This window comes from Diplotaxodon limnothrissa, linkage group LG7 (genome assembly GCF_057381915.1).
Source record: "Diplotaxodon limnothrissa isolate DT_005_m linkage group LG7, D_limnothrissa_male_GT1.1, whole genome shotgun sequence".
NCBI lineage: Eukaryota > Metazoa > Chordata > Actinopteri > Cichliformes > Cichlidae > Diplotaxodon > Diplotaxodon limnothrissa.
This window is the reverse complement of record NC_140602.1, coordinates 63,255,610-63,283,609: the sequence shown is the minus strand read 5'-3', so window position 1 is coordinate 63,283,609 and position 28,000 is coordinate 63,255,610. Positions and strand designations below refer to the sequence as shown.

Sequence of the window (28,000 nt, the reverse complement as noted above, 5' to 3'; positions counted from 1 at the left end):
AGCTAATGTAAACTTTGATAAAAACATGTTTATTATTTTTACTATTCCAAACATTGGTCATTAGTGTACTTTACTAAAAAAAAAAGCAACCTCTACAGTGCTTTATAAAGAATCACCAAGCATTTCTCTCATCAGCATCCATTGAACGCCTTTTTTTGCAGTGCTTTATCCTTCCATATAGATACAGCACTAGATGCATTCAATCACAATAAAAATATGATGCCTTGGCATTTCACTGCTGTGGTCTTGTCTACGTCTATAAGGTGCAGACGTGGAACATCAGAATTCCTCAAAAAGGTCTTCCACTGCAGAACTTGCTGCAGCATCTGCAGAGAGCCGTGGAGTCTGATGCTTACTGGATCCTGCAGGGGAGTCATTCCTGTCAACCACACACACACACACACACACACGCACGCACATGCACACACACGCACACACACAGAAAAGAGGTCAGTGGGCTAATGAGACTGGTTTACAGGACCGTTTGCCTGTTGAAACAGGAAATATGTCATGTGCTCTATAGGACACAAGACAAGAAACACATGGGCAATGTGTGTGTGCGTGTGTGTAACTGTGGCCCAGCAATTCCCCTACTTTAAGTGTTCTACATCAAACACATCACTACTTCTATTTGTTTTTGTGCATTTCAACATAGAGGCTCATGTTCTCCACCAGTTTTTAAGTCTGATGATGTTACCTCCCCAAAGCAGGCTTTTTTTCCTGTGGCATAAGCGTGCATTCGGTCTATATACATCATAGCTGTTGTATGCAATATTTTAAATGTTATGATTTATTGGTGAAAAATTGACAAATAATGTCACATTTGACCTCTGACATGGTTAAAGCTGTAGTAAATCAATATCGAGCTTTTTAAAACTATGTTTCATACGGTTGTTGTTCTACCTACAAGCATATAGGGAACGATACACAGGGGTTTTAAATATCATGTCACATTTGAGCTCTAAAAGGAAATAATGCCCAGACAGTGAGCTGCCTTGGTTGAAGGTCACACTGAAGGTCTCTAAAACTTAGCTTCATCAAGCAATGAATATTTTTTACATTTTATACTTTAAACTAGTTAATCCATAAGCAGGGGCAGATCTAGAGGGGTGGCATGGGGTGGCATGTGCCACCCTAAAATGATCTCTTGCCACCCCTAGTGCTACCCTAGTTTTGCACATGACAATAATAATAATAATAATAATAATGGATACTTTATTGATCCCCATGGGGAAATTACTTGTTTTTCTCTGCATTTGACCCATTCACTCAGTGAAGCAGTGGGCAGCCCACTAAGCAGGCGCCCGGGGAGCAGTGTGTAGGGACGGTACCTTGCTCAGGGGTTGTTGTTTATTATAATAAGATAGCATTAACACTTTGAGGGTAGCTACAGTTAACACTGAATATAAATTCTAAAACTGAATATATTACATAGTGCCCCCCCACTCACCATTAACAAATGGGTTTTGTTTTTTTTTAGAAGCAAGTGATGCCTATGACTGTGCCAGAGCACCTTTTGAACAACACCATGGGAATTTCACATTCCACACAAGTGGTTGGTTGTTTGGAAATGGAAAGAAGGTGAATGTTATTAACACTCTGGGGTCAAAGGACACGACACACCTGACATTACATGACTGATTTAAGCTGACATAGCAACAAGCTGCAGCCACCCTGAATCTCTATTTCAGCTTGTTTTGAAGGTTCAGACTCCAAAGTGAACACCAGTTTTAAATTTTAATGGCAAGCCACTAAACCCAGATTTACAATTTTTATATTATATTATATATATATATACACACACACACATACACAAGCAATGCTTTTTTTCTGAATACTATCATCACGTTTGTGCAGGAAGAAATGCTAGAGAAAGCATTTTCTAAGGACAGCCCGAAAACTGTAAAGAAAGAAAAGAAGCCACCTCTCTCCTATTGGTGAAAAAAAATGTACTATGTCGACCAATAGAAAAATAGCAACAGGTGGGATTTCTTTGTTTAGGAAGAGGGGCAAGTTTTAGGAGTGAGCGAGAGAGAGAAAGCGAGTTTTGAGATGTGAGAGATTTGTGGTTTAGCGTGGAGTGTGTAGTTAGTGTGTTGTGTGGTCGTTGTTTTGTTTTGTGTCAGTGAGGGTACTAATGAATGTCACAAAAGCAGATTGCAATGAAAACACCGTCTTGAGGTGGAAAACCGGAGGAGTGATACACCTGTTGTCAGGCCTGCATATGTGTTTAAAAAAAAAAAGGGGGGGGGGGGGGGGGGGGGCTTTGATTTGCCACCCCATTTGATTTCCATGCCACCCTAAGAAATTTCTCTAGATACGCCCCTGTCCATAAGAAGTTTCCTGCTTCTGCGTCTGTCATGATTCTTTCTTCTCACTGTTATGCCTTTCCGGTTTTGACTCTGCGGCTTTCTGTGTCTCTTGTATATTTTTCTCTTTGTGGTTATTTGAATATGAATATACAGGCCACCTGAACCCAGGTGGTGCAGGTCATCTTCATGTGAGGTTCTGAGAAAAAACAAACAAACCCCAAAACATGAAATAGTTTCATCAATAAATACTGGTTTTGTAATTTTTCTTTTCTTCGTGTGACTACCAACAGTGGTTCTATGCTACATTAAAAGATTTAAAGGGCTCACAAAATTTAAATGATCAGCCTTTTAGAAACCATGGTGACACCATGTGATGTTTAAGTGTGGAGATAAGAGAGGACAAAAGGGGATCATGAAAGCTCAATGGGTAACAGAGAAAAGAAATCAAGAGGGGATCAAGGGAGAAAAAGTGATAAGGAAAACACAAATGTGGGCCAGATGGTCACACTAGTGCTTTAAGAGTCTCCACATTTCTGTGCTACATCTTGATGAATAGAAACATATATTAGCTTAGCAAGAAAGTGGGAGTGACGGGAGGGTGGGGGCATACAACCTCTGCCATTAATGAGCGTGTTATATCTAACTGGTTAACTTTGGCAAAGCCATAGGCGTATGAACTCCTTATAAAGTACTTTAGCAGCATTCCCACCTGGAAACTTTATTTACAAGGATAATGTCCAAAACCTTTGTTCTGCATTTCCACTGAAGACTACAGCTTTGTAGATAAGGCACATTAGGCAGCCGATACATCAAAAACTGAAAGCTGTTTTATAATGTGATTTCTCTATGTAGCAATATCAAACTTATCTGGTGCATATCCCAAAACGTTGATTCTGTTCATCAGGAGATAGTTTTTTCAGTGGGAGAAATGTTCATCCAAGTGACTTCTTCAGCCTCAGCTGAAAGCAGGTTTCCCCAATCTTATATTTGCACAATGACTGAAACTAGCACCACTGAATGAACAATGGGCTGGCAGGTCAGTTCCTTGATTATTAATATGCAAATTCTCATGACCATTGAGAGTTATGTGTGTGTGTGTGTGTGTGTGTGTGTGTACGTACACAGGTGAAACTCAAAAATTTAGAATATCGTGCAAAAGTTCATTTATTTCAATAATTCAACTTAAAAGTTCAAACTAAAATATGATATAGACTCATTCCTTTATTTTTTTATTTTGATGATTATGGCTTACAGCTTATGAAAACCCCAATTTCAAAATCTCAGAAAATTAGAACATTTTATGAAATGAATAAAACAAGGATTTTAAATAGAGAACTGTTGGACCTCTAAAAAGCATGATCATACATATGTACGCAGTACTTGGTTTGGACCCCTTTTTGCATGAATTACTGCCTCAACGCAGCATGGCATGGATGCTATCAGCCTTTGGAAGACTAGGTTGCTTAATTAGCAGCCTTCAGCTCTTCTGCATTGTTCGGCCTCATGTCTCTCATCTTTTTGTTGGCAATGCCTCATAAATTCTCTCTGAGGTTCAGGTCAGGCAAGTTTGCTGGCCAACCAAGCACAGTAGTCCCAGTGTCATTGAACCAGGTTTTGGGTACTTTTGGCAGTGTGAGCAGGTGCCAAGTCCTGCTGGAAAATGAAGTCAGGATTTCCATAAAGCTTGTCTGCGGAAGGAAGCATGAAGTGCTCCAAAATGTCCTGGTAGATGGCTGCGCTTACTCTGGACTTAATAAAGCATAGTAGACCGTCACCGGCAGATGACATGGCTCCCCAAATCAACACAGACTGTGGAAACTTTACGCTGGACTTCAAGCATCTTGGATTGTATGCCTCTCCACTCTTCCTCCAGACTCTGGGAACTTGGTTTCCATATGAGATGCAAAATTTGCTCTCATCAGAAAAGAGGACTTTAGACCAGCAACAGACCAGTTCTTTTTTTCCTTTAGCCAAGGTAAGATGCTTCTGATGTTTGTTGTTCAGGTGCGGCTTGACAAGAGGAATACGACATTTGAAGCCCATGTTCAGGATCCGTCTGTGTGCCGTGGCTCTTAATGTACTAACTCAGTCCACTCATTGTGAAGGTCCCACACACTTTTGAATGTCCTTTTCCTGACAATCCTCTGAAGGCTGTGGTCATCCCTGCTGCTTGTGCACCTTTCCCTTCCACGTAACTTTCTATTAATGTGCTTTGATAGAGCACTTTGGGAACATCCAACCTCTTCTAAGAGACCATTTAAAAGCCCACTATGCAGGTGTTTTGGATTAATTAGCTAATTAGACTGTGACGCTTTAAATGGTAAATGGCCTGCATTTGTATAGCGCTTTTCTAGTCCCTAAGGACCCCAAAGCGCTTCACACTACATTCAGTCATCCACCCATTCACACACTGGTGATAGTAAGCTACATTGTAGCCACAGCTGCCCTGGGGCGCACTGACAGAGGCGAGGCTGCCGGACACTGGCGCCACCGGGCCCTCTGACCACCACCAGTAGGCGAACATGGGGTTAGTATCTTGCCCAAGGATATTTGGCATGCAGCCAGGAGGCAGCCTGGGATCGAACCACCGACCTTCTGATTAGTGGCTGACCTGCTCTGCTCTGCCACCTGAGCTACAGCCACCCCATATTTTTTAAACCTAAAATATCGAGAAAATATATATATATGAATTAGACTGTTTTAAAACGACAAAGAATGTATTAAATCTGTGTTGATCCCAGTATAAATCAAAATGAAAACACTTGTGAGACCCTCACAGTGCCATGGCTTGTAGTGATTATCTGTGATGGCTTGGAGCGATATTTGATCGTTTACAGAACCAGTCCATGTGTAAAAGGGAGGAAGGATTTCACTGTAACTTTCTTTTAGTTTCCTTTCATGGGAAAACAGTCCTCTGTGTACACAAACAATTATATCCCAACCACATGTTCAAAGATCAGGAGAGGGAGATGGGGTAGTAAACTGAAAACCTCTCTTTATTTTCAGAGGAACTGAGAAATCCTTCTTTCTTTCATCAAACAAAGAGTTTTGGGTTAGAAATATGTGTATTAGTGAAGTAAAGAAGAGAATATGGGAATTGGTTAGTTTATTGTAGGAATACATATTTACTGCAAAGAGCAGAACAGCTGCTAGCCTGCAGTACTGTGAAAAACTCACTTCTTCACAGTTTGTATCCAAGGAGTCAGACTTTCTTGTATTTTTGTGCTCAAGTGCTCTTGAGCAACAGTTCTCCAGCTTCCTGTAGGTCTTTAAAATTGTTCCTTTTGGCATTGCCTGCTTTATCACACATTTTCAGTCCTTGTACCTGACCAATTTGACATAAATGGGTTCTTTGTTAAGCCACTGATCTCTAATCTATATATCATTCAAGTATAAATATTTTGTTAAATACAAACTTGACTGCTTTTATACACCTGCTTGGTGCTGCTGGAGTCACAGTGAGGTTAAGTGACACAAAAAGGAATTTCCCAAAATGCTGAGCACTTTTTTACATTGCCAGCCATGCTTCTGTTTATGTGGCTCTCTTACTATGTTAACTTTTCCTCATCCTGGTCTCCATCTTCTCTGTGGAGGTAACAGTGGTTAATAGCCACCACCAGGAGAAGGGCCTCTTTTCTGCTGTGTGTGCCAGCTCAGAGGGGGGCAGTTTTAGCAGCCACTGCAGTGATCAAACATCCAGCAGCTACAACTGTACATTAGCTCACTGCTGCTTCTTGTTAGAGAAGGCAGAGCTGGTAATGGGCAGCAGTACCAAATCCTGACAGCAGCTTTAAATGGATGGCAACACTTATCTGCATGTGTTTTACAGTCACTGGCACTCTGAGAAACCTGGACACAGTATATTTACTCTGTTGGTAGGGACTGCTACAGAAACAATGTCAGATTGAGACATGCTTTTAAGAATATTTTCTAAACAGACACCTCCAAAAGAAGCTGGCAAATGGACGAAATGGGAACAAGAGCAATGGTATTGAGAGGTTTTGGATGTGCAGCAATGGGGCTTTCAGAGCAGTGTGATGGTCTGACTGAGCTTGAAAAGAGGGGCTATAGAAACAACAGCGAGGAGAATAGAAGAGAGTTGCACAATTGTTTCTTTGGCTCCTCACTTCACATGCTAGACTTCCTTTGACAATCCCCCACCCCCATCCTAGCAGCCGCACTCCAAACTGTCTTCAAACCAGACAATAACGGCATTCACTGATATCCAAGATATTAAAAGGGTTGATTATGAAAAAAAATATATTATCCACTTATGTAAAAATAAAGCACGTTCTTTTAAAAGTGAACACACATATCTGAATCCTAATCCAAAATTTGTGTTACAAACATTTATCCATGTTTGTAACACATTTAGTTGTCTCTACACACTGGGCTTAATAACACAGCATAAAGATGATTCCCTACAGTGAATGTTTGATATTTTTTATTAAAGTAACTACCAAGGGGTAAGATCAGGGGCAGATCTAGAGAAATTTTCTTAGGGTGAGAAGGAAAACAAATGGGGTGGCAAAATCAAAGCCTTATTTTTCTAAACACATATGCAGGTGGTTACATATGGTTAAAATGATTCAAATGCAGTAAGTATACACATTTTTCCATAAATATAGTCTATAACTTAATTATTTTCTGTAGCCCACATAATTAAACATTTTAGTTACATAATACGTGCAAATTTTGATTTTATGTACTGTATAGCCTGTATAATAAATAAATAAATATGTAGCTCAACTAGCTAACTTGAGTTTCACACCGTTTTTTGTTAGAAAAAAATCAAATTGTTCCACAAAACGTCAGAAATTTGCACTGTCATGAACAAAGTTTTTGATTTGTTGAGTTAACCCTCTGAGGTCCAAAATATAACTGGCTATTTTTGACTCCTTTTGATTTTACATTTGTATTTCACCTTTAAATTGCTTCATTTTATTTGTTTGCCTAGCTTGGTATCATTCTTTTCAGCACAACTTCACGTGTCTAAATTTACAGTTATTTTTTCATTGACATACTGTATTATCACAACTCATCTGAAATCACACAAAAGACAATAAAATCCTAGTAGTAGTTTTTTTTTTACTGTAAAAACCACAGACATGTTTAGTAAATTATTTTTATAACTTGAAATGCAAATATAAATTGTTCATTTTGGAAACCTTATGCACACATTTTGTAAACATATCCAAATATTGATCTAAAAATGCAACCAATACACCTGCTGTCTTTTGTACAACAATTTAAAAAATACTACTCTAACTGAACTGAGAGAACAATCAGGTGTCACAATAAGTCATTAAGTCCCTCACTGACAAAACAAAACAACGACTACACAACAGACTAACTACACAAGACAACGCAACACACTAACTACACACTCCACGCTCAACGTCACAAATCTCCCAAATCTAATCGCTATTGATATCTCTCTCTCTCTGTCTTACTCACTCGCTCGCTCTGTCTCTCCGCCGTCACTCCCAAAACGTGCCCCTCTTCCTAAACAACCAAATCCCACGTGTTGACTTTTTTTTAATTGGTCGACATGGTACATTTTTCCACCAATAGGAAAGAGGTGGCTATTTTTTTTTCTTTACTGTTTTTGCGCTGTCATTAGTAAATGCTTTTTAAAAAACGTGACAATAGTATTTAGAAAAAAGCATTGCTTATGTATGCTTTCTAATCATAAAACTCTGGATTTAGTGGCCTGTCATTAAAATTTAAACACCGGTGTATACTTTGAAGTCAGAACTTTAAACACTGGCTGAGACTCTGCGCGGCTGCAGCTTGATGTCAGCTTATATCAGTCATGTGATCTGGAGGTGTGGCATGTCCGTGGACCCCAGAGGGTTAGTAACACTCACCTTCATTCCATTTCCAGAGTGTAACATCCAACCACCTGTGTGAAATCTGAAATTCCCATGGTGTTGTTCAAAATGTGCTCTGGCACAATCATAGGCATCACATGCTACTGAAAACAAAAAGCCATTCTGCGCTATGGGCTGAACCACTTGTTAATTGTGCAGGGGGTGGACACTATGCAATATATTCAGTTTTAGAATTTATATTCACTGTTAACTGTAACTACGCTCAAAGTGTTAATGCTATCTTATTTTAATAAACAACACTGTCATATGCAAAACTAGGGTGCACTTGGTGTGGAAAGAGATCATTTTAGGGTGGCACATACCACCCCATGCCACCCTTCTGGATCCACCCCTGAAGAGAAGGGATGATGGATGTGAAGGAAAGGAAAATATGACACAGCAGAAAGGACTGGGAAATTAAAAAACAGATCAAGCTCTTTGTGTTTTGATTTTAGTTCCTCAGCAATAGAGGGAGATGTGTGAATTATGACAATCAAGTTGATTGATATAGAATGTGTTATTTCAGGTGGAGCTGTCCCTCCCTGTCACATCTGAACACATTTTAACAGACCTAGATGATGTGTTTGAAACTATAAAGGCAGCGATGTTAAGTTGGAGGAGCTACTCTGAATACAAAATGAAGTACAGCAGCATAACCAGCAGTGATCTTGATGTGAATGAGGCAGCGCAGAGACACTCATACCTTTTTCTCTGAGATGTCTCTGGGTTTGGTCGCTTTACTGCAGCCTCTGGGGCCCTGAGGTGACGAAAGCGCCGTTTGCGAGACGGGGCCACATCTGTGAGGTCACTCAGGCTTTCATCCAGTGGTCCCGGAGTCGGTGATTCTGAGAAGAGCATGGAGTCAGGAGAGTAAAAAACAGTAGTCAAACAAAATGAGAGCAATCTTACTATACTGATGATAATCTTTGTACAGTATGGACACCATCTCCTCATTAACCAGGGGGCCAGTCTAAACAAAACATTGTCACACATACAGCAACTATTTACATCTATGTGTTTTTAAAAAAAAAGATTCATTATAAACCCCAGTTCTTTGGATTTTTGTATATATTATGTTCATTTAATTGCCCCCCCTGCAAAAGCAATGATGCAGTCTCTATTTGTGTTTGTTTTCACTGTGTCACGTTCAGTGGATGTCATCTGTAAGTTAATGGTTTGAGTCACAACTAAATACAGGATGAAGGATTGGAAGAAGTGCAGAACAGGTGGTTTTTGCTACTAGTCCCATTGGATTAGCCCACTGAAAGAATCTAACACACATATTTCCCAACCTTAAATGGGATCACCAACTAATCCAATGTTTAAGTAACACATTTTGAACCTTAGCAGCACTTTCTACACTACACAAAACAGACCCATGCAGACACACAGCAACACTACAGTATTCCACGAATTCACTTTACCCCTTCACGCCCCCCTTCCCTACTAGCCATCTGAGTCATTGTCGTGGCAACAGAAAAAACACAAATGGTGCAAGTTTTGCCTGGTGATGGGAAGGGAAAGCCCAACAAGGAAAACAGCATCCAAAAATTGTTGACGTATAAAAAAGAAATCTAATCTGGAAGTAAACCATTTCAAAGTGGAAAAATCATGAAAGGCAAAAGTCCCCTAAAAATCTCTTGCAGTGTCTTTATTGCTAACTTATGTTCACTACTTACACTTACATACTTGGCACACTAATTACATCCATGCCATCTGGGAGTAAAAATCTAGTGGCTGATGAAGGGTAATGTCAATGGTAGAAGCTGCTTATGTAATACTATAGTTACTTAAAAAAAAACTTAACTTCACCTTAATTTACTTCATCAAAACCTTTAAAGGAGCTCAAATGATTTGGACCAGAAGGTTTGGCTATGTACAGAAGCAGTGAAATGAATGAGACTTCAACAAAGGTTTGAAAGTCGAAAGGGTGTGGGAAAAAAACCCGAAAAAAACAAAAACAAAAACCTGACCTGTCAGTGACATAGGACACACCAAGTTTTCAAATAATTACACTTCAATATTTGGTAGCACATAAAAGTACTGCTTGTAACATTAATCTTGTTTACAATAGAAAATAAAATAGTGATGTAAAAATCTTCACATTGGTTTTAAATGCTTCTTCAGTGTTAATCTCAATAGTTTAAATGTTTACAATTTAAAAAAACATTCTGAATAAAAATGTTTTTCAGCAAAATAAAGTACAAAACATTGTAAACTATTTCTTCAGTAAAGGTTAGACATGTTTTACTTACAGTGAACTCATAAAAAGTGCAAATAAACCATGGAAAGATAAAATATTTCACTCAAGATGAGACCACAGTAGCATGAAATGGCACCACCTCTAAGCCCTGACTTTCTACAAAAAAACATTCACGGAGAGAAGCAAAACTGGATAATAGCTTTGAACTTAACGCATCACATCATTAGAGTAGTTTGGACGCGGAAGCAGGGTTCATATGTCATCACTTAAAGACCGGATATCCCACCTGCTGTGAATGTTTTAAAGCAGTGCAGTTGTTATTATTATTACTTGTCACATCCCGTTTATGACAGTTAAAAAAATTACATTCATAAAAGAAGTAAAATTGTCTTGTGTAAACTAGAGATGGCACGATACCACTTTTTTATGTCCGATACCGATATCATAAATTTGGATATTGGCCGATACCGATATGAATCCGATATAGTGTTTCTTAATCAATAAAACTGTTTTTTTTTGTTTTGTTTTTTAATATCTTGCTGCATTTTGTATAAGTTCAAACTCAAATTACAAACAAAACAAAACACTAAAGCTATTCTGTTATACCTGTATGCAAAAACTATACTGCACCGAAAATATTTCATAGTTCAGCAATACTGATCAATCTAATGAACTTAAACCTTCTCCATCCTCCCTATTCTGGTATTTTAAAGAGTAAGCAACCTAACTAATAGGGTTGCAAACTCCCAGCAAAAAAAAGGAACCACCCCGCACCCTCCACCTCATGACGCTTAATCGACGTAATCAACTTTAATTTGATGCAGTGTGAAAAAAAATGCAAAGAAATCAATTCTTTTTCAAGAATAATTAAATAGATTCAACATCTTTCTTCAACAGAATTGCAGACTGCACAGATGGTACCTTCCCAAAGGAAAAAGTAGTAAAGCTTACTAGGGTATATTAGACTTAATAGTTACTATATACAGTAATGGACTTCTATACGTTTTACATAAGATTAAAACTTTGGGTGTAAGATTCAGATAATTATTTATTAAAAGCTAGATATTTTAAATGAGAATAAGAAAGAAAAGTATGTCTTTGTGCCCCCTTTTCCCTGTTAGCCCCACTGGCTAAATTTTGCTAGATCCGCCCCTGCACAGTTACCAGCCGTCAGCTACGTAGAAAAGGATCCTGGTGTACAAAGTAATATTAAATAAATTCTAACAACAGCTTATCAAGCTTAAACGTGCTGCTGTTGTTCAGCCGCTGGTTTCCTCTTTCTGGCGTGAAGTGGGCCAAAAACAAGCAAGAGAGACAGACTTGCGACAGAAAAGCCGATCAGCTGATCATTGATCAGTTTCACGATTGAAGTAGCAGCAGGAGAGGGAGGGGAGAGAAGAGGCAGTCGCTCCATATATCGGTTGTTCAGCTTAACGCGGGAATGCTTTAGAAACATTCAGAGATGAACTTACACACTTGCTTTACTTCTCTCTGGGATCACTTTCTCAGAGATGAAATGCCAATTTGGTAGCGAGGCTCCAAATGCTCAACCAGACCACGACAGGTCTCGCACGCCACAGCCGCTCTATCAGGTGATGCATACTGCTCCGACGTGCTACAGTTATGAGCCGAGTTATGCCATGTCGCAAGTTTTGTGAGGTGCTTTTTTGATATTTAATGGATCGGATTGCATTTTTTATTTCTCTCTGATATCCAATCCAGTAATTTAGGTCAGTATCGGACCGATACCGATACGTAATACCGGATCGGTCCATCTCTAGTGTAAACTGTATATGGTGTTAAATAGGCCTATACTATTGTACTTTAATGTTGTTCATAAAGGTGGTACTTTAAGAGCCATATATTTTATGAGGTGGTACTCATTGTGAAAAGTTTGAGAACCAATGTACTAGAGGTTTTACATATTCTTTCCAATGCAACTTTTCATTGTCACTCAAAGTACCAAGCATTTGGAGGAGCGTCCTATAGAACCTCTCAACGGCATTGGCTCTGGGATGATACAGTGTTGTACGTATCTTTTTCATGCCATCAATCTTGCATAGTTTGCTTATTGTGTTCAATTCAAAATCGGGGCCCTGATCGCTTAAGTCTGTCTGGGACACCGTTATGAACAATAAACTTTTCCCAGAAGACTTTTGCAACAGTGCATGCTCATTGATTGGGTGTAGGGACAGCCATTGCGAACTTAGTGAAGTCATCGATCATAACTAATACATCTTTTGTGTTAGACTGCTCTGGCTCAATACATAGATAAACTATAAAGAGTAACTCAAGGGGACTACCTGTCTGAATGTTCATGAGAGGGGCTGCCCTCTCACGTCTACACTTCCGGCAGACATCACACTCACACACACTGATCAAGTCCTCTGCTAGCAAATGCTATGGCCCTCAACTGTCCATCCTGAAGTTGGTAAAGAGCTGCATCAAGGTCAATGGTACTAGCGTCCGTGCGGAGGATATATGGGAGTTTGGGGCCTGCAAAACCCAACACTGGGGCTGAGGTAAACGTTCAAACAGATCATTTGTGAGTCCATCTCTGGCCAAATGGCTCTTTTAGTATACAGACCTTTATTGCTTTGTGGATCTTTTCTTCCCCTTTTTTATTGGTAGGTAACCGGCGGTTAGCTCATTTAATGGCCTTAAAATGTTAGAGTAGTCCTGGATGAATCCCCGCTAATACCCAGCAAAGCCCAAAAAAGATCCTTAGCTCCTTAAAGTTGGTGGAGATGGGCCAAGTTGTGAGGGCTTTGATTTTCTCTGTATCTGTTTCGACTCCATACTCTAATGCTATATGGCTGAGGTACTTAACTGAGATATTTAAATATCTCAGCCGGGTGCTAATTTCAAGCCAAACTTTTTCAATTTCAACAGGACTCTCTTCAGACACTGCTCATGCTCTTCGAGGGATAACAAGAAAATAATGAGATCATCAATAAAGACGAGGACCTCCTTACGATTCATCAGACCCATACACCGCTCCATGAGCCTTTGAAATGCTTATTAAATTCCCAGAACCCAAAGGGATACATTAAGGCAATTTTCTGCTTGTCTGACTCCAACATTTCAATCCGATAGTATCCGAACTTGAGATCCAAGACTGAGAACCATTTTGACCCTGCCAGAGCTGAAAATGCTTCCTCTAGATTGGGAAGTGTGTATGCATCTTTATGGTTTAGAGGTTTAGCCTCCTTTAATTGATGCACAAACTACCAGACCCGTCCTTTTTCCTGACAACTACAATTGGGGCGGCAAAAGGAGATTCAGATTCTCGTATCACTCCAATGTCGAGTAGTTCTTGGAGGCGTTTCCTCACTAAGCTTTATTTGGTGGTGTACTTTTTCTGTCTGTCCAAAATCTAACTCATGCTGTGAAAACAGTTCTGGCACTGAATTAAGCATATTTGTGACACAATCTTTCCATTCAGCAGACAAGTTACTTCCAAAGTCAAAACTGATCTTTTTAGACTGAGTACGATCTTCTGACTGGTCTGAGGGTTTTGGCACCTTCTCTATTTGTTCTGTATGTAGGACTCAGGTTAAGGCATTAATGTTGGCTAGCACACAGCCTGAAGGGACAACAACGTTGTGATTGGTTTCATTTTTAATATGATTGGCAGTTAACAGGGCTTCTTAGCTGGCAGGTTAACAACACCAGTAGACCACTGGGGAAGGGAAAGGCTGATGACTGTTCAATAATGGCTCACCTCTCATTAATGGAGTCGGGGATATACACTGAGGCTTCCGGAACTGCTGTCTGCCCTGCTTCCACCACACATTTAAAGGTGTTTATTGAAGTCATTACATGGACGCACACTACTCTGCATTGCATAACTGCTAACTGAGGTCATGGTTAGTTTCTGAGTAGGAAAACAAAGTCTCTTGATAGTCCAAACACACTTAGCTCCCACAACAACAGCTCCCAATGATGTATTTTAAGCCATAGCTGACAAGTCAAAGTGTGGAAATGCCCAACGTTTGCTGGTTTGCCAACTTTAGAGCAATAAATGTGAAGGTAGTGGTGTTTCAGACCTGCTCTCAGTGACATGTCACACTCATCTTAGCAGGTGTTTTCCATCAGCTAGCAAAGTAAAAAAAACAAAAAAAAAAAAACAGTAAAAGCACTTCTCCGCCAAACTCCAAAGCACAAAAATATGTAAGTAAGACTCAGATTAAAATGGACATGGCTTCATGATTTTTTTTATATTTAATAATATATGTGCAAGATCTAAAAGTAGACAAACTGAAACCAGTAAAAGAAATGAAATTTCCTGAGAATACATACGAGTGAGGAGAAAAAGTATGCAAACCTGTAGGATTACCAGCAAATTTATAGCAGAAATTAGAGTCAGGCCTTTTAATCAATGGGATGATCCAGTACAGGTGAGCACCTTGTTTTTATTCAACGAAATGACTTGAAGATCGGCATTACCCTCTACGTGAGTCAGGGAGGTCACGAAGGAAGACAAGGTAACTCTGAAGGCCCTGAGGTTCTCTGGTGTTTAGGGCAGGGCTAGAAGGAGAAAGCACTGCTCTCCAAAAAGAACGCTGCTACTCATCTACAGTTTACTAAAGATGACATAGATGAGCCACGAGACAATGTTCTGGATGGATGTGGCCAAAACAGCATGTTTACTTTAAATAAGTGTTCAGTTTGGAGAAAAGACAATAACAGAATTTGGCATAATTACATCTGTAAAACATTGTGGTGGTATTATGGTTTTTACCTGTTTAGTTACCACTAAACCAGAAAAGCTTACCATCAATGATATTAAAAGCTAGGAATCTTTCAGTAAATTCGCAAGGAAAATATCGTGACATCTATTTATGAACTAAAACAAGTTGGTCATGACAAAAGGAGCACAAGTACCTCCTCAAAGTAATGGTTTAACAAGAATGTTTGGAGATTAATTTAAGAGATTAATTAAGAGATTAAGATTAAGTTTACTTGGTTATTTAATTTTCTGTGGCAGCTTCTAAGAGCAGCTCCCTCTTTTCTTATTGACGTTGTGCCACAAGGTTCTGTTCTGGGTCCTTTACTGTTTCTGTTATATCTGTGACACACTTACACACTCTTCTACACACTTTGAGCCTTTTTAAATACACTTCTTATCACTGCTACACAGATGAGATTTAGTTGTACGTCTCTTTTAATCCCCAAGATACTTCTAATCTATCCCGCATAGGCGCTTAGACTCTATTAATAGTTATTTGGATGACAATTTTCTCCAACTTAATGAAGAGAAAACAGAAATTCGTTTTTTGTATCCCTGACAGATTGATGGCTAAGGTAATGGAAACTCTAGGTCCTCTTACCTCTTGTGCTAAATCTTCAGTTCAAGAACATTGGTGTAACTTCAGACTCAGTTTTCACTCTGGGTGTTCAGGTTGAGGGCCTGCTGCCTGTGCATCATACAAGGCTGAGAACTAAAGGAGACAGAGCTTTTGTAACCCCAGACTCTCGAAGTCTCTTCCTCTGAGCTTGAGAACAGTCGATTCTCTTTTTAAAAGCAGCTAAAAACTCACCAACAATGATTCCCAGTTTGATTTTTAGCAATTTGTTTTGATGTTTTGACGAAATTGTACTTAATTGTTTTTTCCCCAGTGTCACCAGTCTTACCCAAACTGGAGGCTGGAGTCGACTGCGTCTCCACTGGGTCCTCATCAGTACTGCCGCCATAATCATCCTCTTCAACACCATCATCCTGACCTCTTGTCTGACCTGACTTTACTGAGTCTTTCTTTCGTTGGTCATTACTCCTGTATCAGAAACCATACATTATACATGATTCACTGCTTAACATAACTTTTACAACAAAGAAATCAGAGGAATGTTGTAATTAAGGAAAAATACCCTTGACCTGTTTAATAAGCAATTATGGCATATATTTCATTTTAAAAAATGCTTGCCTTAAAACTCACAGCTAAAAATCTACTTTTTAAACATTTGGAAAAGCTTCAGTGTTTGAGAGTCAATGTGGTATAAGCAGTGCACCTCATTTCCTCCAGTTTTGTGACATCCTGCTGTAGACTGCGGATCTTTGCTTTCTTCTCATTCAGAACCAGGACAAACCGAGAGTAAAGCTCTGCCTCCAGGGCTTCCTTACCACCAATGTAACGCTTCAGTCTTGAATGTACAGAAACAAAAAAGTTCTTTAGCAAACCCAAATATACTAATTAGTCTGTGTAATCTGGCTTCATGGAAAGATCAAGTTGGTGAAAATGTATGCCATGCCTTCTGATGATACTGCCTAAGGGAAGCATGTATATTTTAAATAGAATTGGTCCTAGCACGGAACCCTGTGGAACTCTATTGTTATCCTTAGTGTGTGAAGAGGACTTTTAATTCCTAAGGAGATCATTTGTAACCTGTACTAGAGCTGTTTCTATCCTGTAATGAATTTTGAAACCTGACTCAGCCTCTTCAAATATAATAATGTTTATGGTGACTCAGGATTTAGTACAGTCTACTAGTGTAAAAGGCTGAGAGTAAAAAACAAAACAAAACATAAATTACAGTCCATTTAACATGGACTAAACTAGATGATCATATTAAAAATGCTGACACTTTATGACATTATATAGAGCCACGGATAGAAAACAAAACATCTGAAACAGAGTGTGCAGTGACAGGAAGACAAAGCAACAGTTTTGGTGTGGACCAAAATTAGGGATGGGTATCGTTTAGGTTTTATCCGATACCGGTGCCAAATCGGTATTTTTGAAACGGTGCCGGTGCTCAAACGGTGCTCAAACCGGTGCTTAAAGGATGGAGAACACAAAATTGGTCCAAAAACCTCTCATGTTCAGCTGGTTTTTTGTAAAAAGATAACAATGTTAGCCTTTTCTGCAGCTATGGGGCATATATGGTATCACTCTTGGCTGGAAGCGGTGCTTAAACAATGGAAAAAACACAAACTTTATCCAAAAACCTCTCATGTTTAACTGTTTTCCACTTTTTCTTTGGTCCTTTTAGCCTTTTTGGCCAGGGTGAAGGGAGTATCTGCCATCAAACAAGAAGACAGCTGCATGTAACTACGACGGCGTTTGCTAGTTCACCTTACTGCATTAATGTAATAACGTGGTTAGCCTACTCAACGTAAATGACACACGAACAACATTAAGCTACTCACGCAGAGAAGAACGGCTGCTGCTGCATCATCATCCGTCATCATTTCTGCTACACTGGCAGGGCTAGGGGCCAGGACTCTCCTCTTCGGGGTTTTTGGGGGATATTGCTAACTCCGGGTCAGATAACAGGCAACCCACGCAGAGTAGATGCGCTCGGTGTGAGGTCTCGCAGCAAGCTATCATACGGCGCATTTCTCGGCTTTAAAAAAAACGCTATGCGTCGCCAGGTGTTTCATCGGATTCGAGGTGTTACCTCCTTTGACAGTATCACAGTATCAGCTTAAAGCACTTGTTGCTGCTGAGTTTGCATATTTTGCTGTGAAGTACAGGCAGACTTTTGACCGCTTCACCTTGGGCATTTTTAATCTGTAGCTCTGCTCTAAAAGAACGCACTATCCTCGGAAACGTAAAATGATTGGCTAGAAGTGTATCACAGCTCAGGAAAAAAAAGCACCGAAATAAAGCACCGAAATGTGCGCTGCTTTTCGGTCTGGTTACTACCGTTTATGTCAGAACCGGTGCCATCATAGCACCGGACACCGGTACCCATCCCTAACCAAAATATTCCTGTATTTTCTGTGCACTATGTGCTAGCACAAGATTACATACTCGCACCTTCCACAGTTTGTGTGGTTTGGGTGTAAAGTTGACTTTACTGTGATTTTGTATGCATGTGTGTTCATCCATGCATGTACTTACTCTGCAGTGATGTGTTGCTGTTCTCCTCGAAGTCTCTCGTTCTCCTCCTGTAGTCTCTGGTTGTGGTGCTGCAGGTTATTTCCCCTCTGCAGACTGTGAATCAGTAAATTTCTCACTGCCTCTGCTGGCTCTGGGACGGCCTTCAGCAGAACGCAGCCCAGCCTGAACTGGAAGAAAGGAGTGAAAAATCAACCAAACAAACTGACTTGTTTAGTTTTGTAAAGGCAGTCTTTGTGACCTAAATATATGTTTTTAGAGCTACAACTACCAAGCTGTGGTGTTCTCATGGACCTGTATTACTGGCACATGTTCATAACGTATTTATCCAAAATAACTGACAGATGATTTGATATTCTTGATAAGATCTTTGGGCTGTCATAACCATATCATAACATGACAGCCCTACTACCAAGTATTTCATTACTGATGAACTACTAAATGTATTTTGAGAGGTTAAATACTAAAGAAAGGCTATCAGAGAGAGTGAAAACTTAAAGAATGAAATAAAACTCTAACCAAAACTGTCTGATTTGACAGTATTAAAGTTTAACTACTATGTTTAGACTTAATTTGAGGTTATGGGCCATCTCACTCATATCACAAGCATAGTGATCAGTGGCCTCTGGGGAACAAACGTTTCTCTCAAACATGTTTGCATTCACACAAAGACATGGAGCACAAATGTGGGTATCAGCTCTAACTTCTGACCCCTGTGATCCACAGCTCCATAAATAACTGTGTTTCATGGGGGAAGTAATAGTTGTGTGTCTCCAGACTGGATAAGAGAGATAAACAGCAGAAAATCAACACCAAATGCTGATATACTATCCTCCACGTACTGTTTTAATTAAGTCGCAGTTCCTGGATTAATCATTTGATGCCAGCGTAAACTACCCACAGACTACAATGTAAAAATACTCAGCTTCACAGCATTAAAAAGCATCTTTAAATCCTGGCACAAACCAAAGAAATAAAAAGTGTTTTATTCTTTAAGGATAGTTTTCCCCTGTGTTTCAATCAACACAGCCACACCGCAACTTTAAGTATCAACAAAGCCAATTGTGGTGAGTTACAGTCACAATGTGGCTCTTGTTCGGGTTGTATGAAGGGAGAATTACGTGACAAACAATCTTTTCTTCTCTGAAGTGGAAGACTTTACATTTCACTATTTACTCACTATTTCCTCGCAGTACATTTGAGGAACTGCAATTTCTACTGAATAGACAAACCAGTAATTTATCCCTTCCTGCATTTCCACACTTTCTGTTTTTTCTGTGTCTAACCTTTGCCAGCTATTACTTCATCAACTCTTACAAATGGTAAGTAAATAACATGTGACTGAAATATTACATATTGAAATGAAAATGGTTTTTCTAAGACGCTCTGGGAAAAACGTTCTAGTTATCTTCTCCTTGTATTCACTGAGTTAGTATTGTGCTCTTAGTCATCATAAGCCTACCTCCAACTGTTACCTGAGGGCTTATGTGAGGGGCAGTAGGTTGTAAAGCTGCTAATCAAACTGGATGTTGTTGACTGGTTTTAGGCACCAGCAGGCCAGCTGGACACAAAATATTGAGAGCAACAGGTTTCCAATGTCATCATAGCAACAGTACTGTTTGGAACTCTGACTCACTGATTCACATAAATTAACAGCTAGACACTTTTATTTCAGGACTGGTCCCCCACTTACTCCAAATTTACAACCAAGAAGAGTGAATGTTGCATTTCTCCTTTATCCCCCCACCTAATAGTCTAACACTAAAAATCTAAGATGTATTCCCATTAACAACTAATAATATTAATAATGGATTGCATTTATATAGCGCTTTTCTAGACAGTCAAAGCGCTTTACAATTCCACCATTCATTCACCCTCACATTCACAATTTTCCTGAGAAATGGTAAATGGACTGATACTTACATAGCACTTTTCTACCTGGAGCACTTAAAGCACAATTTACTACAAGCTTCATTCACCCAATCACACACACATTCATCCACATGCTGTTTTCTGTACGCAAGCTCCTTATCTAATATTCACACACTCAAAACTCAGGTTTCAGTATCTTGCTCAGGAATACTTCAAAACGCTGGAATGGTAAACGGCCCGCTCTACTACCTAAACCACAGCTGCATAATAGCTTACAGCACCTGGTATTCACCCATCTGACCCTGCTCAGCTTCTGAGATCAGATAAAACTGGGTGCGCAAATAGTCAGATACAAGGACTGGAAGGAGTGAAAAGGAGAGAAAATGCAGCCAGTGTCCAAAGATACCATCTAAAATACTAAAGTTAGGTGCTCCCTGAAGTGGTTGACTATTTCCAAGTGTGAGACTCATTTCTGGGCTCTGCTGGCAATCAGCAGAGCTTGACAGGAGCAGAAATAGGGAGACATTACAGTGAAGGCTCATGTTATGACTCAAAACCTTATGACAGATGAATAACTGGGCTTTTCTCTGTTGTGGAAGAAAAGCCTTGGTCACCTCTAATAACACATTGCTGCACACGTCAGTAAACTGACACATGGTACTTTCATTTTTTTTTTTTTAAATTGCAACATAGATTCATTTCCCTTTTGCTGTTATGGAAGCACTCAACATTTCCATTTTTTTTACAACTACGATGAGAACATAGGCCCTGTGTCTAAATCTTGTACGTGTATTCACACAGTGAACCTTTACAGAAGCATTACTCAGTCAACTGCCAAATACCATCACTCCGTCTGTCGAAATATGAAACACCAGCAGTGCAAATATACTAAAGGTCATATTTCATAAAGCCACTAATCGATATTAAATGTGAAGCCACAAACCAAGAACAAAGATTCAAATGACAAAGAGCAACTGAAAATACAAGAAACAAATCAAAAAGATTCATAAAACTACAACAAATAACCACAAAATATGAAGAAAGAGACAAAAATAAGCACACTACAGAGATACACAGTAACCACAAAAAGACAAAAAAATACACTGAGGAACCATGACAACCAGAAAACATGGTAGTTTCATTTAACCTGCAGAAAAGTAGTGCAAAAGTCAAAATACAAGGCTTGCTGACATTTAAATAAGTCTTTTTCACTTTCATTTCTGTGTTTGCGCGTGTGCAGTGTGAGAGGTTGCTTTGATACCATCACGACGGGCGACAGGATTTCAAACAGGTTTGATTTTTCTTGCAACCATACAATTGTTGATCGGGAGCTCGTCGTGAGGTGTTAATCGCTTCTCGTTACCCCATGTATACTACACGATGCACAACACACGATTAAAGCGAAACTCGGGCCGATCCCACAACCGTCGCTCGACTGAAAAGTCGACTCAAAATGGGCCAAAAATGGGCCAGCTTAACCACACTACACTGTTTATCTAACCCACTGCTATCTGGGTGTCATAGTGAGATATTAGGTCTAACTCATTCATGAGTTAGACATGCAGCACTTACTGAGATATCCTTCTGCATCTTCTCATATGTCAGTGTCAAAGTGGAACTGTGACCTGGGGGATTAGGTGTCAAAGTGAAGTTGTAGGTGTTGGAGTTTTCTCTCCCTGTAAAGGCTTGCTCCACGTCCTCGATATATCTTTCCAATGGCATCTCCAGTTCCTCTGCCTCATTGCACACCACTTCACCCCTCACTGTATAGGAAAAAATAAATAAAAAGAGAATCATGTCTAAAATTTAAATTAAGAAAAAGATTATCCCAAATCCTCTAGCAGCTAATTCAGCATGTTACTCAATGAGATGGAAACAGTGTTGATTTTTGAGGGGAAAAAAAGTGTACAGTGGGCACATTTAAGTTTAGCAACATCAGAATCTGTTGCTGTTAATGAATTGAGGCTGGAACCTCCAGTGCTAAAAAATGAAGCCAGACATTTGGTCCAGATTGGACAATGTATGTGTGAATTAGAGCAAATAAAATTTGATGGCAAATAATTGAAATTTGCCAGGGCGCCACAGCCACGCCCTTTGACAAAAACTCAAAAGATCTACAATTCAATATTGCCTAGGTCTGCAGTTTAGACTGACCAAATGTGAAGTTCATCTGATAAAACCCCAAGGAGAAGTTCTCGAAAGTACAACAACTGGAAATGGTCAAAGCTGTGCCAAAACTCGAAGTGGCGGTCTTTCTGTTGGCTTTGGGACATGGGTCTATCGGACCCATGGATTTGCATGTTACACACGTGTACCAAATTTCATACAACTATGTGAAACCCAGCACGGGGACGTAATTTTTCCTCACTGTGCAGGGGGGTTTTCCGAGCCATTTTGCCCCACCCATGTCTGAAACAAAAATAATAATAAAATTTTCACCAGACTTGACACGTGTGCAATACTTCATGAGTTTTTAAATATGTTAAACCCCCCAAAAAGCCCCTTCATTTGCTTTAATAATTACAATAATGAATGGAGTGATTACAATAAGGCCTTCACATATTTCGTGCTTGGGCCCTGAATGATTTTGATAATTACTGTAAATACAGGGCTGCTGTGGTATAAACGTTGCACTGTGTGTTGATTTAATACATTTACTAAGCACTGTGTACATCCCAGAACCACCAACTTTCCCATTAGTAGATGACCTGTCCTACATCCTGAGCTACAGCTATCCCTCAAATCAGTATGTTACAAATTACTGATTTAAGTTTCACATATATTTCAAGAATCGTTAGTTTCTGAACTGAATCAACCAAAAAGGTCATTCAGTTCCTCTGAATACAGCGGTTTTCAGTGGTTTATAGTCATCTGGTTTTTAGTCATCACTCATCCAACTGACTTCTTGACCCTCTTCAGATTCAGACTGTAGAAACGGAAGAAGTCACTTGGGTCTAGATAAATGGTATCAAGGATTTTTGTCTGAATTACTGAGCTTGCAACAAAACATTCTTTGTCTTTATTTTTTGCATTTAGCATTTTCTAAACTAATTTTCAGCTTAGCGTGCAGCAGCTTTCTGAAGAACAAACTAAATTCATCTATCAAAGATATAGCAAAAACTTTCAGAATGGCCAAGTCAGCTACACCAGAACAGCAGAAAACAACTTGGCCCCGTCACACAGGCCCAGAAGCCCATTAGTGACCATTTGGTAACCACCGGTTGATAAGGAAAAATGTATTTTCAGGAATGATTAGCAGGTGGTTACTGGAGGTTGCCAGCAGTTGCTCAGTGAAATTGGTACCAATTTCCAATGTCCCAGGCAACATTTATCTCAAAGGACTTTAAGCCTTTGAAGTTTATCTTGAGCCTCTGAAAACTGAGGACTGTGATGTAAAAGAGGTAAGAGTGTATAATATAAGGTAATAAACTGTGAAGTCATGCTGAGTGATTTTTGTTTTTACCTTCCCCTCTCCATGCATCTTGTCCATCAGTAAGCAGCAACTGGAAGCCGGTACTAAAGTTGCACCCTTCCCAGTCCACCCGCAGGAAGTAGGAGGTGTCTGAGCAGAGATTAATTTCACGCACTGACGTGTGCATCCCTGCAGACAGACAGACCAAAAACTGATTAAAAGATCACTTAAGTTTTCCGAGTACTTTAATAGGTACTTACTACTGGATTTGGTTAACATCATTTCATTACATCAAACCTTTCAATGGCCCCACGTGTGAGGTCAGCATGACAGAAATGTTTGATTACAGGACAAAGACGATCACTCAGAACAACTTTGTACTGATTTCCCTTTGAGGCTGTGGTGTCCAAACCCAGGCCTCAAAGGGCCGGCGTCCTGCTGTGTAGACCCAGGGTGAGATCTAAAACCTGCACGACACCGGCCCTCGAGGCCTCGAGTTGGCCAAGCCAGCTTTAAGGGATTAAGTGGAGAGGACATACCACCTAAAAAAATAAAATAAAATAAAAAAGATTCCAGTCTGTAATTGTCTTTTCATTGAAGCGCATTTCTGGATTCCCTCATCGAGCAGCCACATGCTTGTGCTCTTCATTAGAGAAAAAAAAATTGACAATGTTTCTATCCACTGTACTTGACCTGTAACTGTACTTGTCAAAGTGGTCAATAATTTATTTTATTTTATGACATAAAGAAATATAGATAGATAGAGTGAGCTTGTCTCATTTTGCAACTCTTCATCATTCTCTCACATAAAGAAATTAAGAAACCACGAAGAGGTTCGTGAATGCAAAGTATTTTTCGGAAAATAAAATAAAATGGTTTTTACTTCTTTGCTTTTGTAAATTTGTAATTTTCTGTATGACCATGGTCTGATCATTATTGATGTAAATCTTTTGAAACTAAAGCTAAAACTGGCTCTTTAAAAGCTAGAGACTGTTAGCATGGGGATTGGCAGACCTGACGACTGGATGCGTTTCAGCAGGAGCAGAGTCCCAGGTAGGGGATGGGTGTCGTTTTGTGGGCATGCTTGATGTTGCCTTACACATGTTCCAGTGCCCCGTCCCACCAGTGTCCTGCCGGTGTAAACGTATCTAATATTTCATGACGCATAGCTGAGTTCCCGGGAAGAGGAGAATGGCAAAAAAACTTCTAAGACCAACAATTTAAAGACTGAAAAGCACAGATAGTGGATGCAGCAGACACTTCTTATTATTTTTAACACTCTGCTTCAATTCAGCTCTTTGTATGTTATGACTTCGTTCTTTTCTGCGGGTGGCTTACGGACCAACAAAACCGTAAGCAAGAGCTGCCCACAGACCAGCTGTAGCACATACTTTGTACACTGCCTTCATCTGACAACAGATGTCACTCGGACATCTGTGCAGTCAAGATCTTGAAGGACTGCATGCCAGCTCTTCTCACATCGGTGAAAACCACCTCTCCCCTCCTCTGTCCAACCAAATAATGTACAAATAATATGACCAAATATGACCAGATAATGGTCATAAATTTACAGGACCATAAATCCCAGACAAGCAGGAAAGCCCAGACCTTCAACTTGTCAGCGACCTCCTCCAGCTTATCCAAAGAAACATCGAAGCACTCCCAGGCCATCCAGTATATATATTCTCTGGGTCTAGTCAGGGGTCTCCTCCGGAGCCTCGTCTCACTAGGACATGACTAATTGGAATACTTTATCCAAGAGGCGCCCACCTCAGCTGACTCATTTTGATGTAGAGGAGCAGCGGCTCTACTCTGAGCCTCTCTTGACTAACTGAACTCACGCTGTCACGAAGGGAAAGCCCATCCACCTTTCACAGAAATCTCATTTCCACTGCTTGTATCCATGAAGATGGATAGTGCCAAAAAAAACAACTGACGAAGAACAGTCACAGCTAACAGAGCTGGTTTTATTTAAAGTTTTCTTTGGTATGCGGGGAGACATTGACATGCAGAGTTGAAAACAGTCGTAATTTTTCAGTGGAATAAATTTCTTGTACTGCAACCTTTAACAGCAATAGTTTTACGACAGGTTTTGCAAATTTGCAAATTGTTCGACATCCTCCTTGTAAAATCCAAACGACAGCTAGTCTAATTCCTACAACAATGCTCCATCTCGTGGTAGATGGTTGCATAACATTTAGGACACAACAAGGTATCAAAGGGTATTCACTAATTACCAAATAATAAGTATCTAGTTTCATTCCAACCTAGGGAAACAAAAAATACATCAAAACTAGAAACCAAAATAAAAGAAATGAATTAACCTCACTAAAAAGAGTCAGTTGCTATAAGCATAGGCATGGCTGGATGTCTCAGCTTCACATTAATTTCTCTGAAGTTGTGGAATTCAGCCCTTCTTTTTGTCACAAAAAATTGGCAGACATCAGCAGTGAGCAAACTCATTTACTGTTTAGTTCAAGCCAAGATGATTAAAAGCGAGCTTGTGTCAATAGGATCTAAACAGCAGAAGCTTTGACTTTCTACAGGTTTTTCAAGCCAGGGGTGGCTCAGGTGGTGGAGCAGATCAGCTACTGATTGGAAGGTTGGTGGTTCGATCCTTGGCTTCCCCAGTCTGCATGGGCCCAAATATCCTTGGGCACAACCCCAAGTTCCCCAAGCGTCGTGTGAATGTTGGTTAGTTTGCACTTGTGTTTAGAAGTGCTTGTATGAGTGGGCGTGAATGGGGTGAATGAGGCATGTTGTGTACAGCGCTTTGAGTACTCCGGAATATAAGAATCAGTCCATGTGGGTCTACTGGAGACCTGTCCTCACACTGTCTACAAGACTGCTTTTCGATTTGTAAGAGTGCTGCTATTTTTGCACATCACACTTCAGAGCATTAACATAAGCATTTAGTACTGAAGCAGATGTTGGAAAGATGTAATTAAAGGTGCAGTGCTCTCAAACATGTGTCTGGCTTCATGGTGCTGTTTATCAATCCAACAACCTTCTCCACTGCACACAGCCTGTGTTTAGACCTAATTAAAGGCTGTGTATCAGTGCATTAGAGCAGTTACATAGTTACACAGTTATGATAACATGGTTGTAAAAAGCTCAACTTGGCCATGTTGCCACTTTAGCCAATACAGTAGCCAAAATTGACATCGCATTTTATGTATGTGACTAGAGGCCGGTTATGCTTTATAATTTATTTTAATTTAAAGATCACAAACAGAATTGGACCCTTGGAAAGCCTTAAACATCACCGACTCTTAAACATCAACACAGAATTTTACAAACTGAAAAAGGAAAAATAAAAACTTGAGCAGACTCCCTTTACATGTATTTTAGCCCAGTCCATTGTAAATGGCTAACAATCACTTACACTCACTTTCATGCCTATGATCATTTTATAATGACCAATCACAGTAACATTGATGTCATTGTACTGTAGGAGGAAGCTGGATTAGTAGAAGAGAGCCCACAAAGACACAGGAAGAATATGAAGAACTCCAAACAAAAAGACCGCAGCAGGGTATGGAACTTCTTGCTGTGAGGTAACACTGCTAACCACTGCATCACTATGGCTTCCTCCATGAAACACACAACAGTAATTTAACAAAACCGACTCAATTTAAAAATAGAAGGTGACACACTAACTGTGTCTGATCTCTTTTCCAGATCGTCAGGCTCCCATATCTCGCTCCTGTCAGGTTACAGCTGAATAATTAGCTTAACGAAAATTTGAGTAAATGATGACAACAGACGTCATAAAATAACATATATAGAGCTCCACTGACGACGGCTTTTACTCACGCACGCAGGTGAACAAGGTGAACATACTCTAAGTTGATTAAATTTACTCTGATCAGCTGTTCTCAAACAGAAAATTCAAAGTTGCCCATCTCAGAGGTGATCAACTCGGAGTTTAATTTTAAACTCAGACTTTGTTGAACAGGATTTCTAGTTACAGAGCAAGTGTGCTGAGCAGCAACATTTGGGAGACTAATATATGTACTAAAATCCCGTTCGTTTAATGTTTTCTCACAGTCCACTCTAAGTATTAGGATGTATGTCCAAACAACTGTCCCATGAATGATTAAAAGAAATGCGCTCCTTCTCACAGTTGGACGTCTGTTTCCGAATCAAACAAACTTCTTGGTGCTTCTTGCAGCAAACTCAGTCTCAACTATTAAAACGCGTCAGCGATCTTTGCTTTTCCAAGACTGGCGGCAACTTGAGGTTTACACTGAGAACAGATCCCGCGACTGCACTGTATGCTAACATGACAAGAACAAGCAGCTAGCAAGTGCTAGCGAGCTCAGCTCAGAGTGAGACACGGGTTGTTTGTAAACACAAGCACGAGGGTAGAAGCGCTCCTTCACATCTATATGAGAACAGCACATCTATTAATGCCCTACCTTCAGCGCTTCAGCTGCACCTTTATGCGTCCGCCAATTTGTTTTGGGTTTTTGTTGACAAGC

General features: G+C 39.9%; 1 protein-coding gene across 1 annotated transcript; it reads right to left on the bottom strand.

The window, feature by feature from the left end:
* Window position 1: 1 nt before the first annotated feature.
* xrcc4 (X-ray repair complementing 4) lies at window positions 2–28,000 on the bottom strand. Its single transcript, XM_085358661.1, has 8 exons — window positions 27,938–28,000; window positions 23,568–23,705; window positions 21,677–21,867; window positions 18,236–18,402; window positions 16,401–16,532; window positions 16,026–16,165; window positions 8,889–9,030; window positions 2–379 (listed from the first exon to the last, which is right to left on the bottom strand). The coding sequence occupies exons 2-8, from the start codon at window positions 23,701–23,703 to the stop codon at window positions 280–282; spliced, it is 1,008 nt and encodes a 335-aa protein (XP_085214787.1). The 5' UTR covers window positions 23,704–23,705; window positions 27,938–28,000; the 3' UTR covers window positions 2–279.

What these genes read in the sequence shown, in the direction of transcription:
- xrcc4 (XM_085358661.1), bottom strand. Translation starts at nt 23,703, where the DNA reads ATGCACACGTCAGTGCGTGAAATTAATCTCTGCTCAGACACCTCCTAC. An exon ending in AGATGCATGGAGAGGGGAAG is followed by an intron (nt 21,868 to 23,567) that starts GTAAAAACAAAA and finishes TTTCCTATACAG; the next exon opens with TGAGGGGTGAAGTGGTGTGC. An exon ending in AGATGCAGAAGGATATCTCA is followed by an intron (nt 18,403 to 21,676) that starts GTAAGTGCTGCA and finishes CCTTTCTTCCAG; the next exon opens with TTCAGGCTGGGCTGCGTTCT.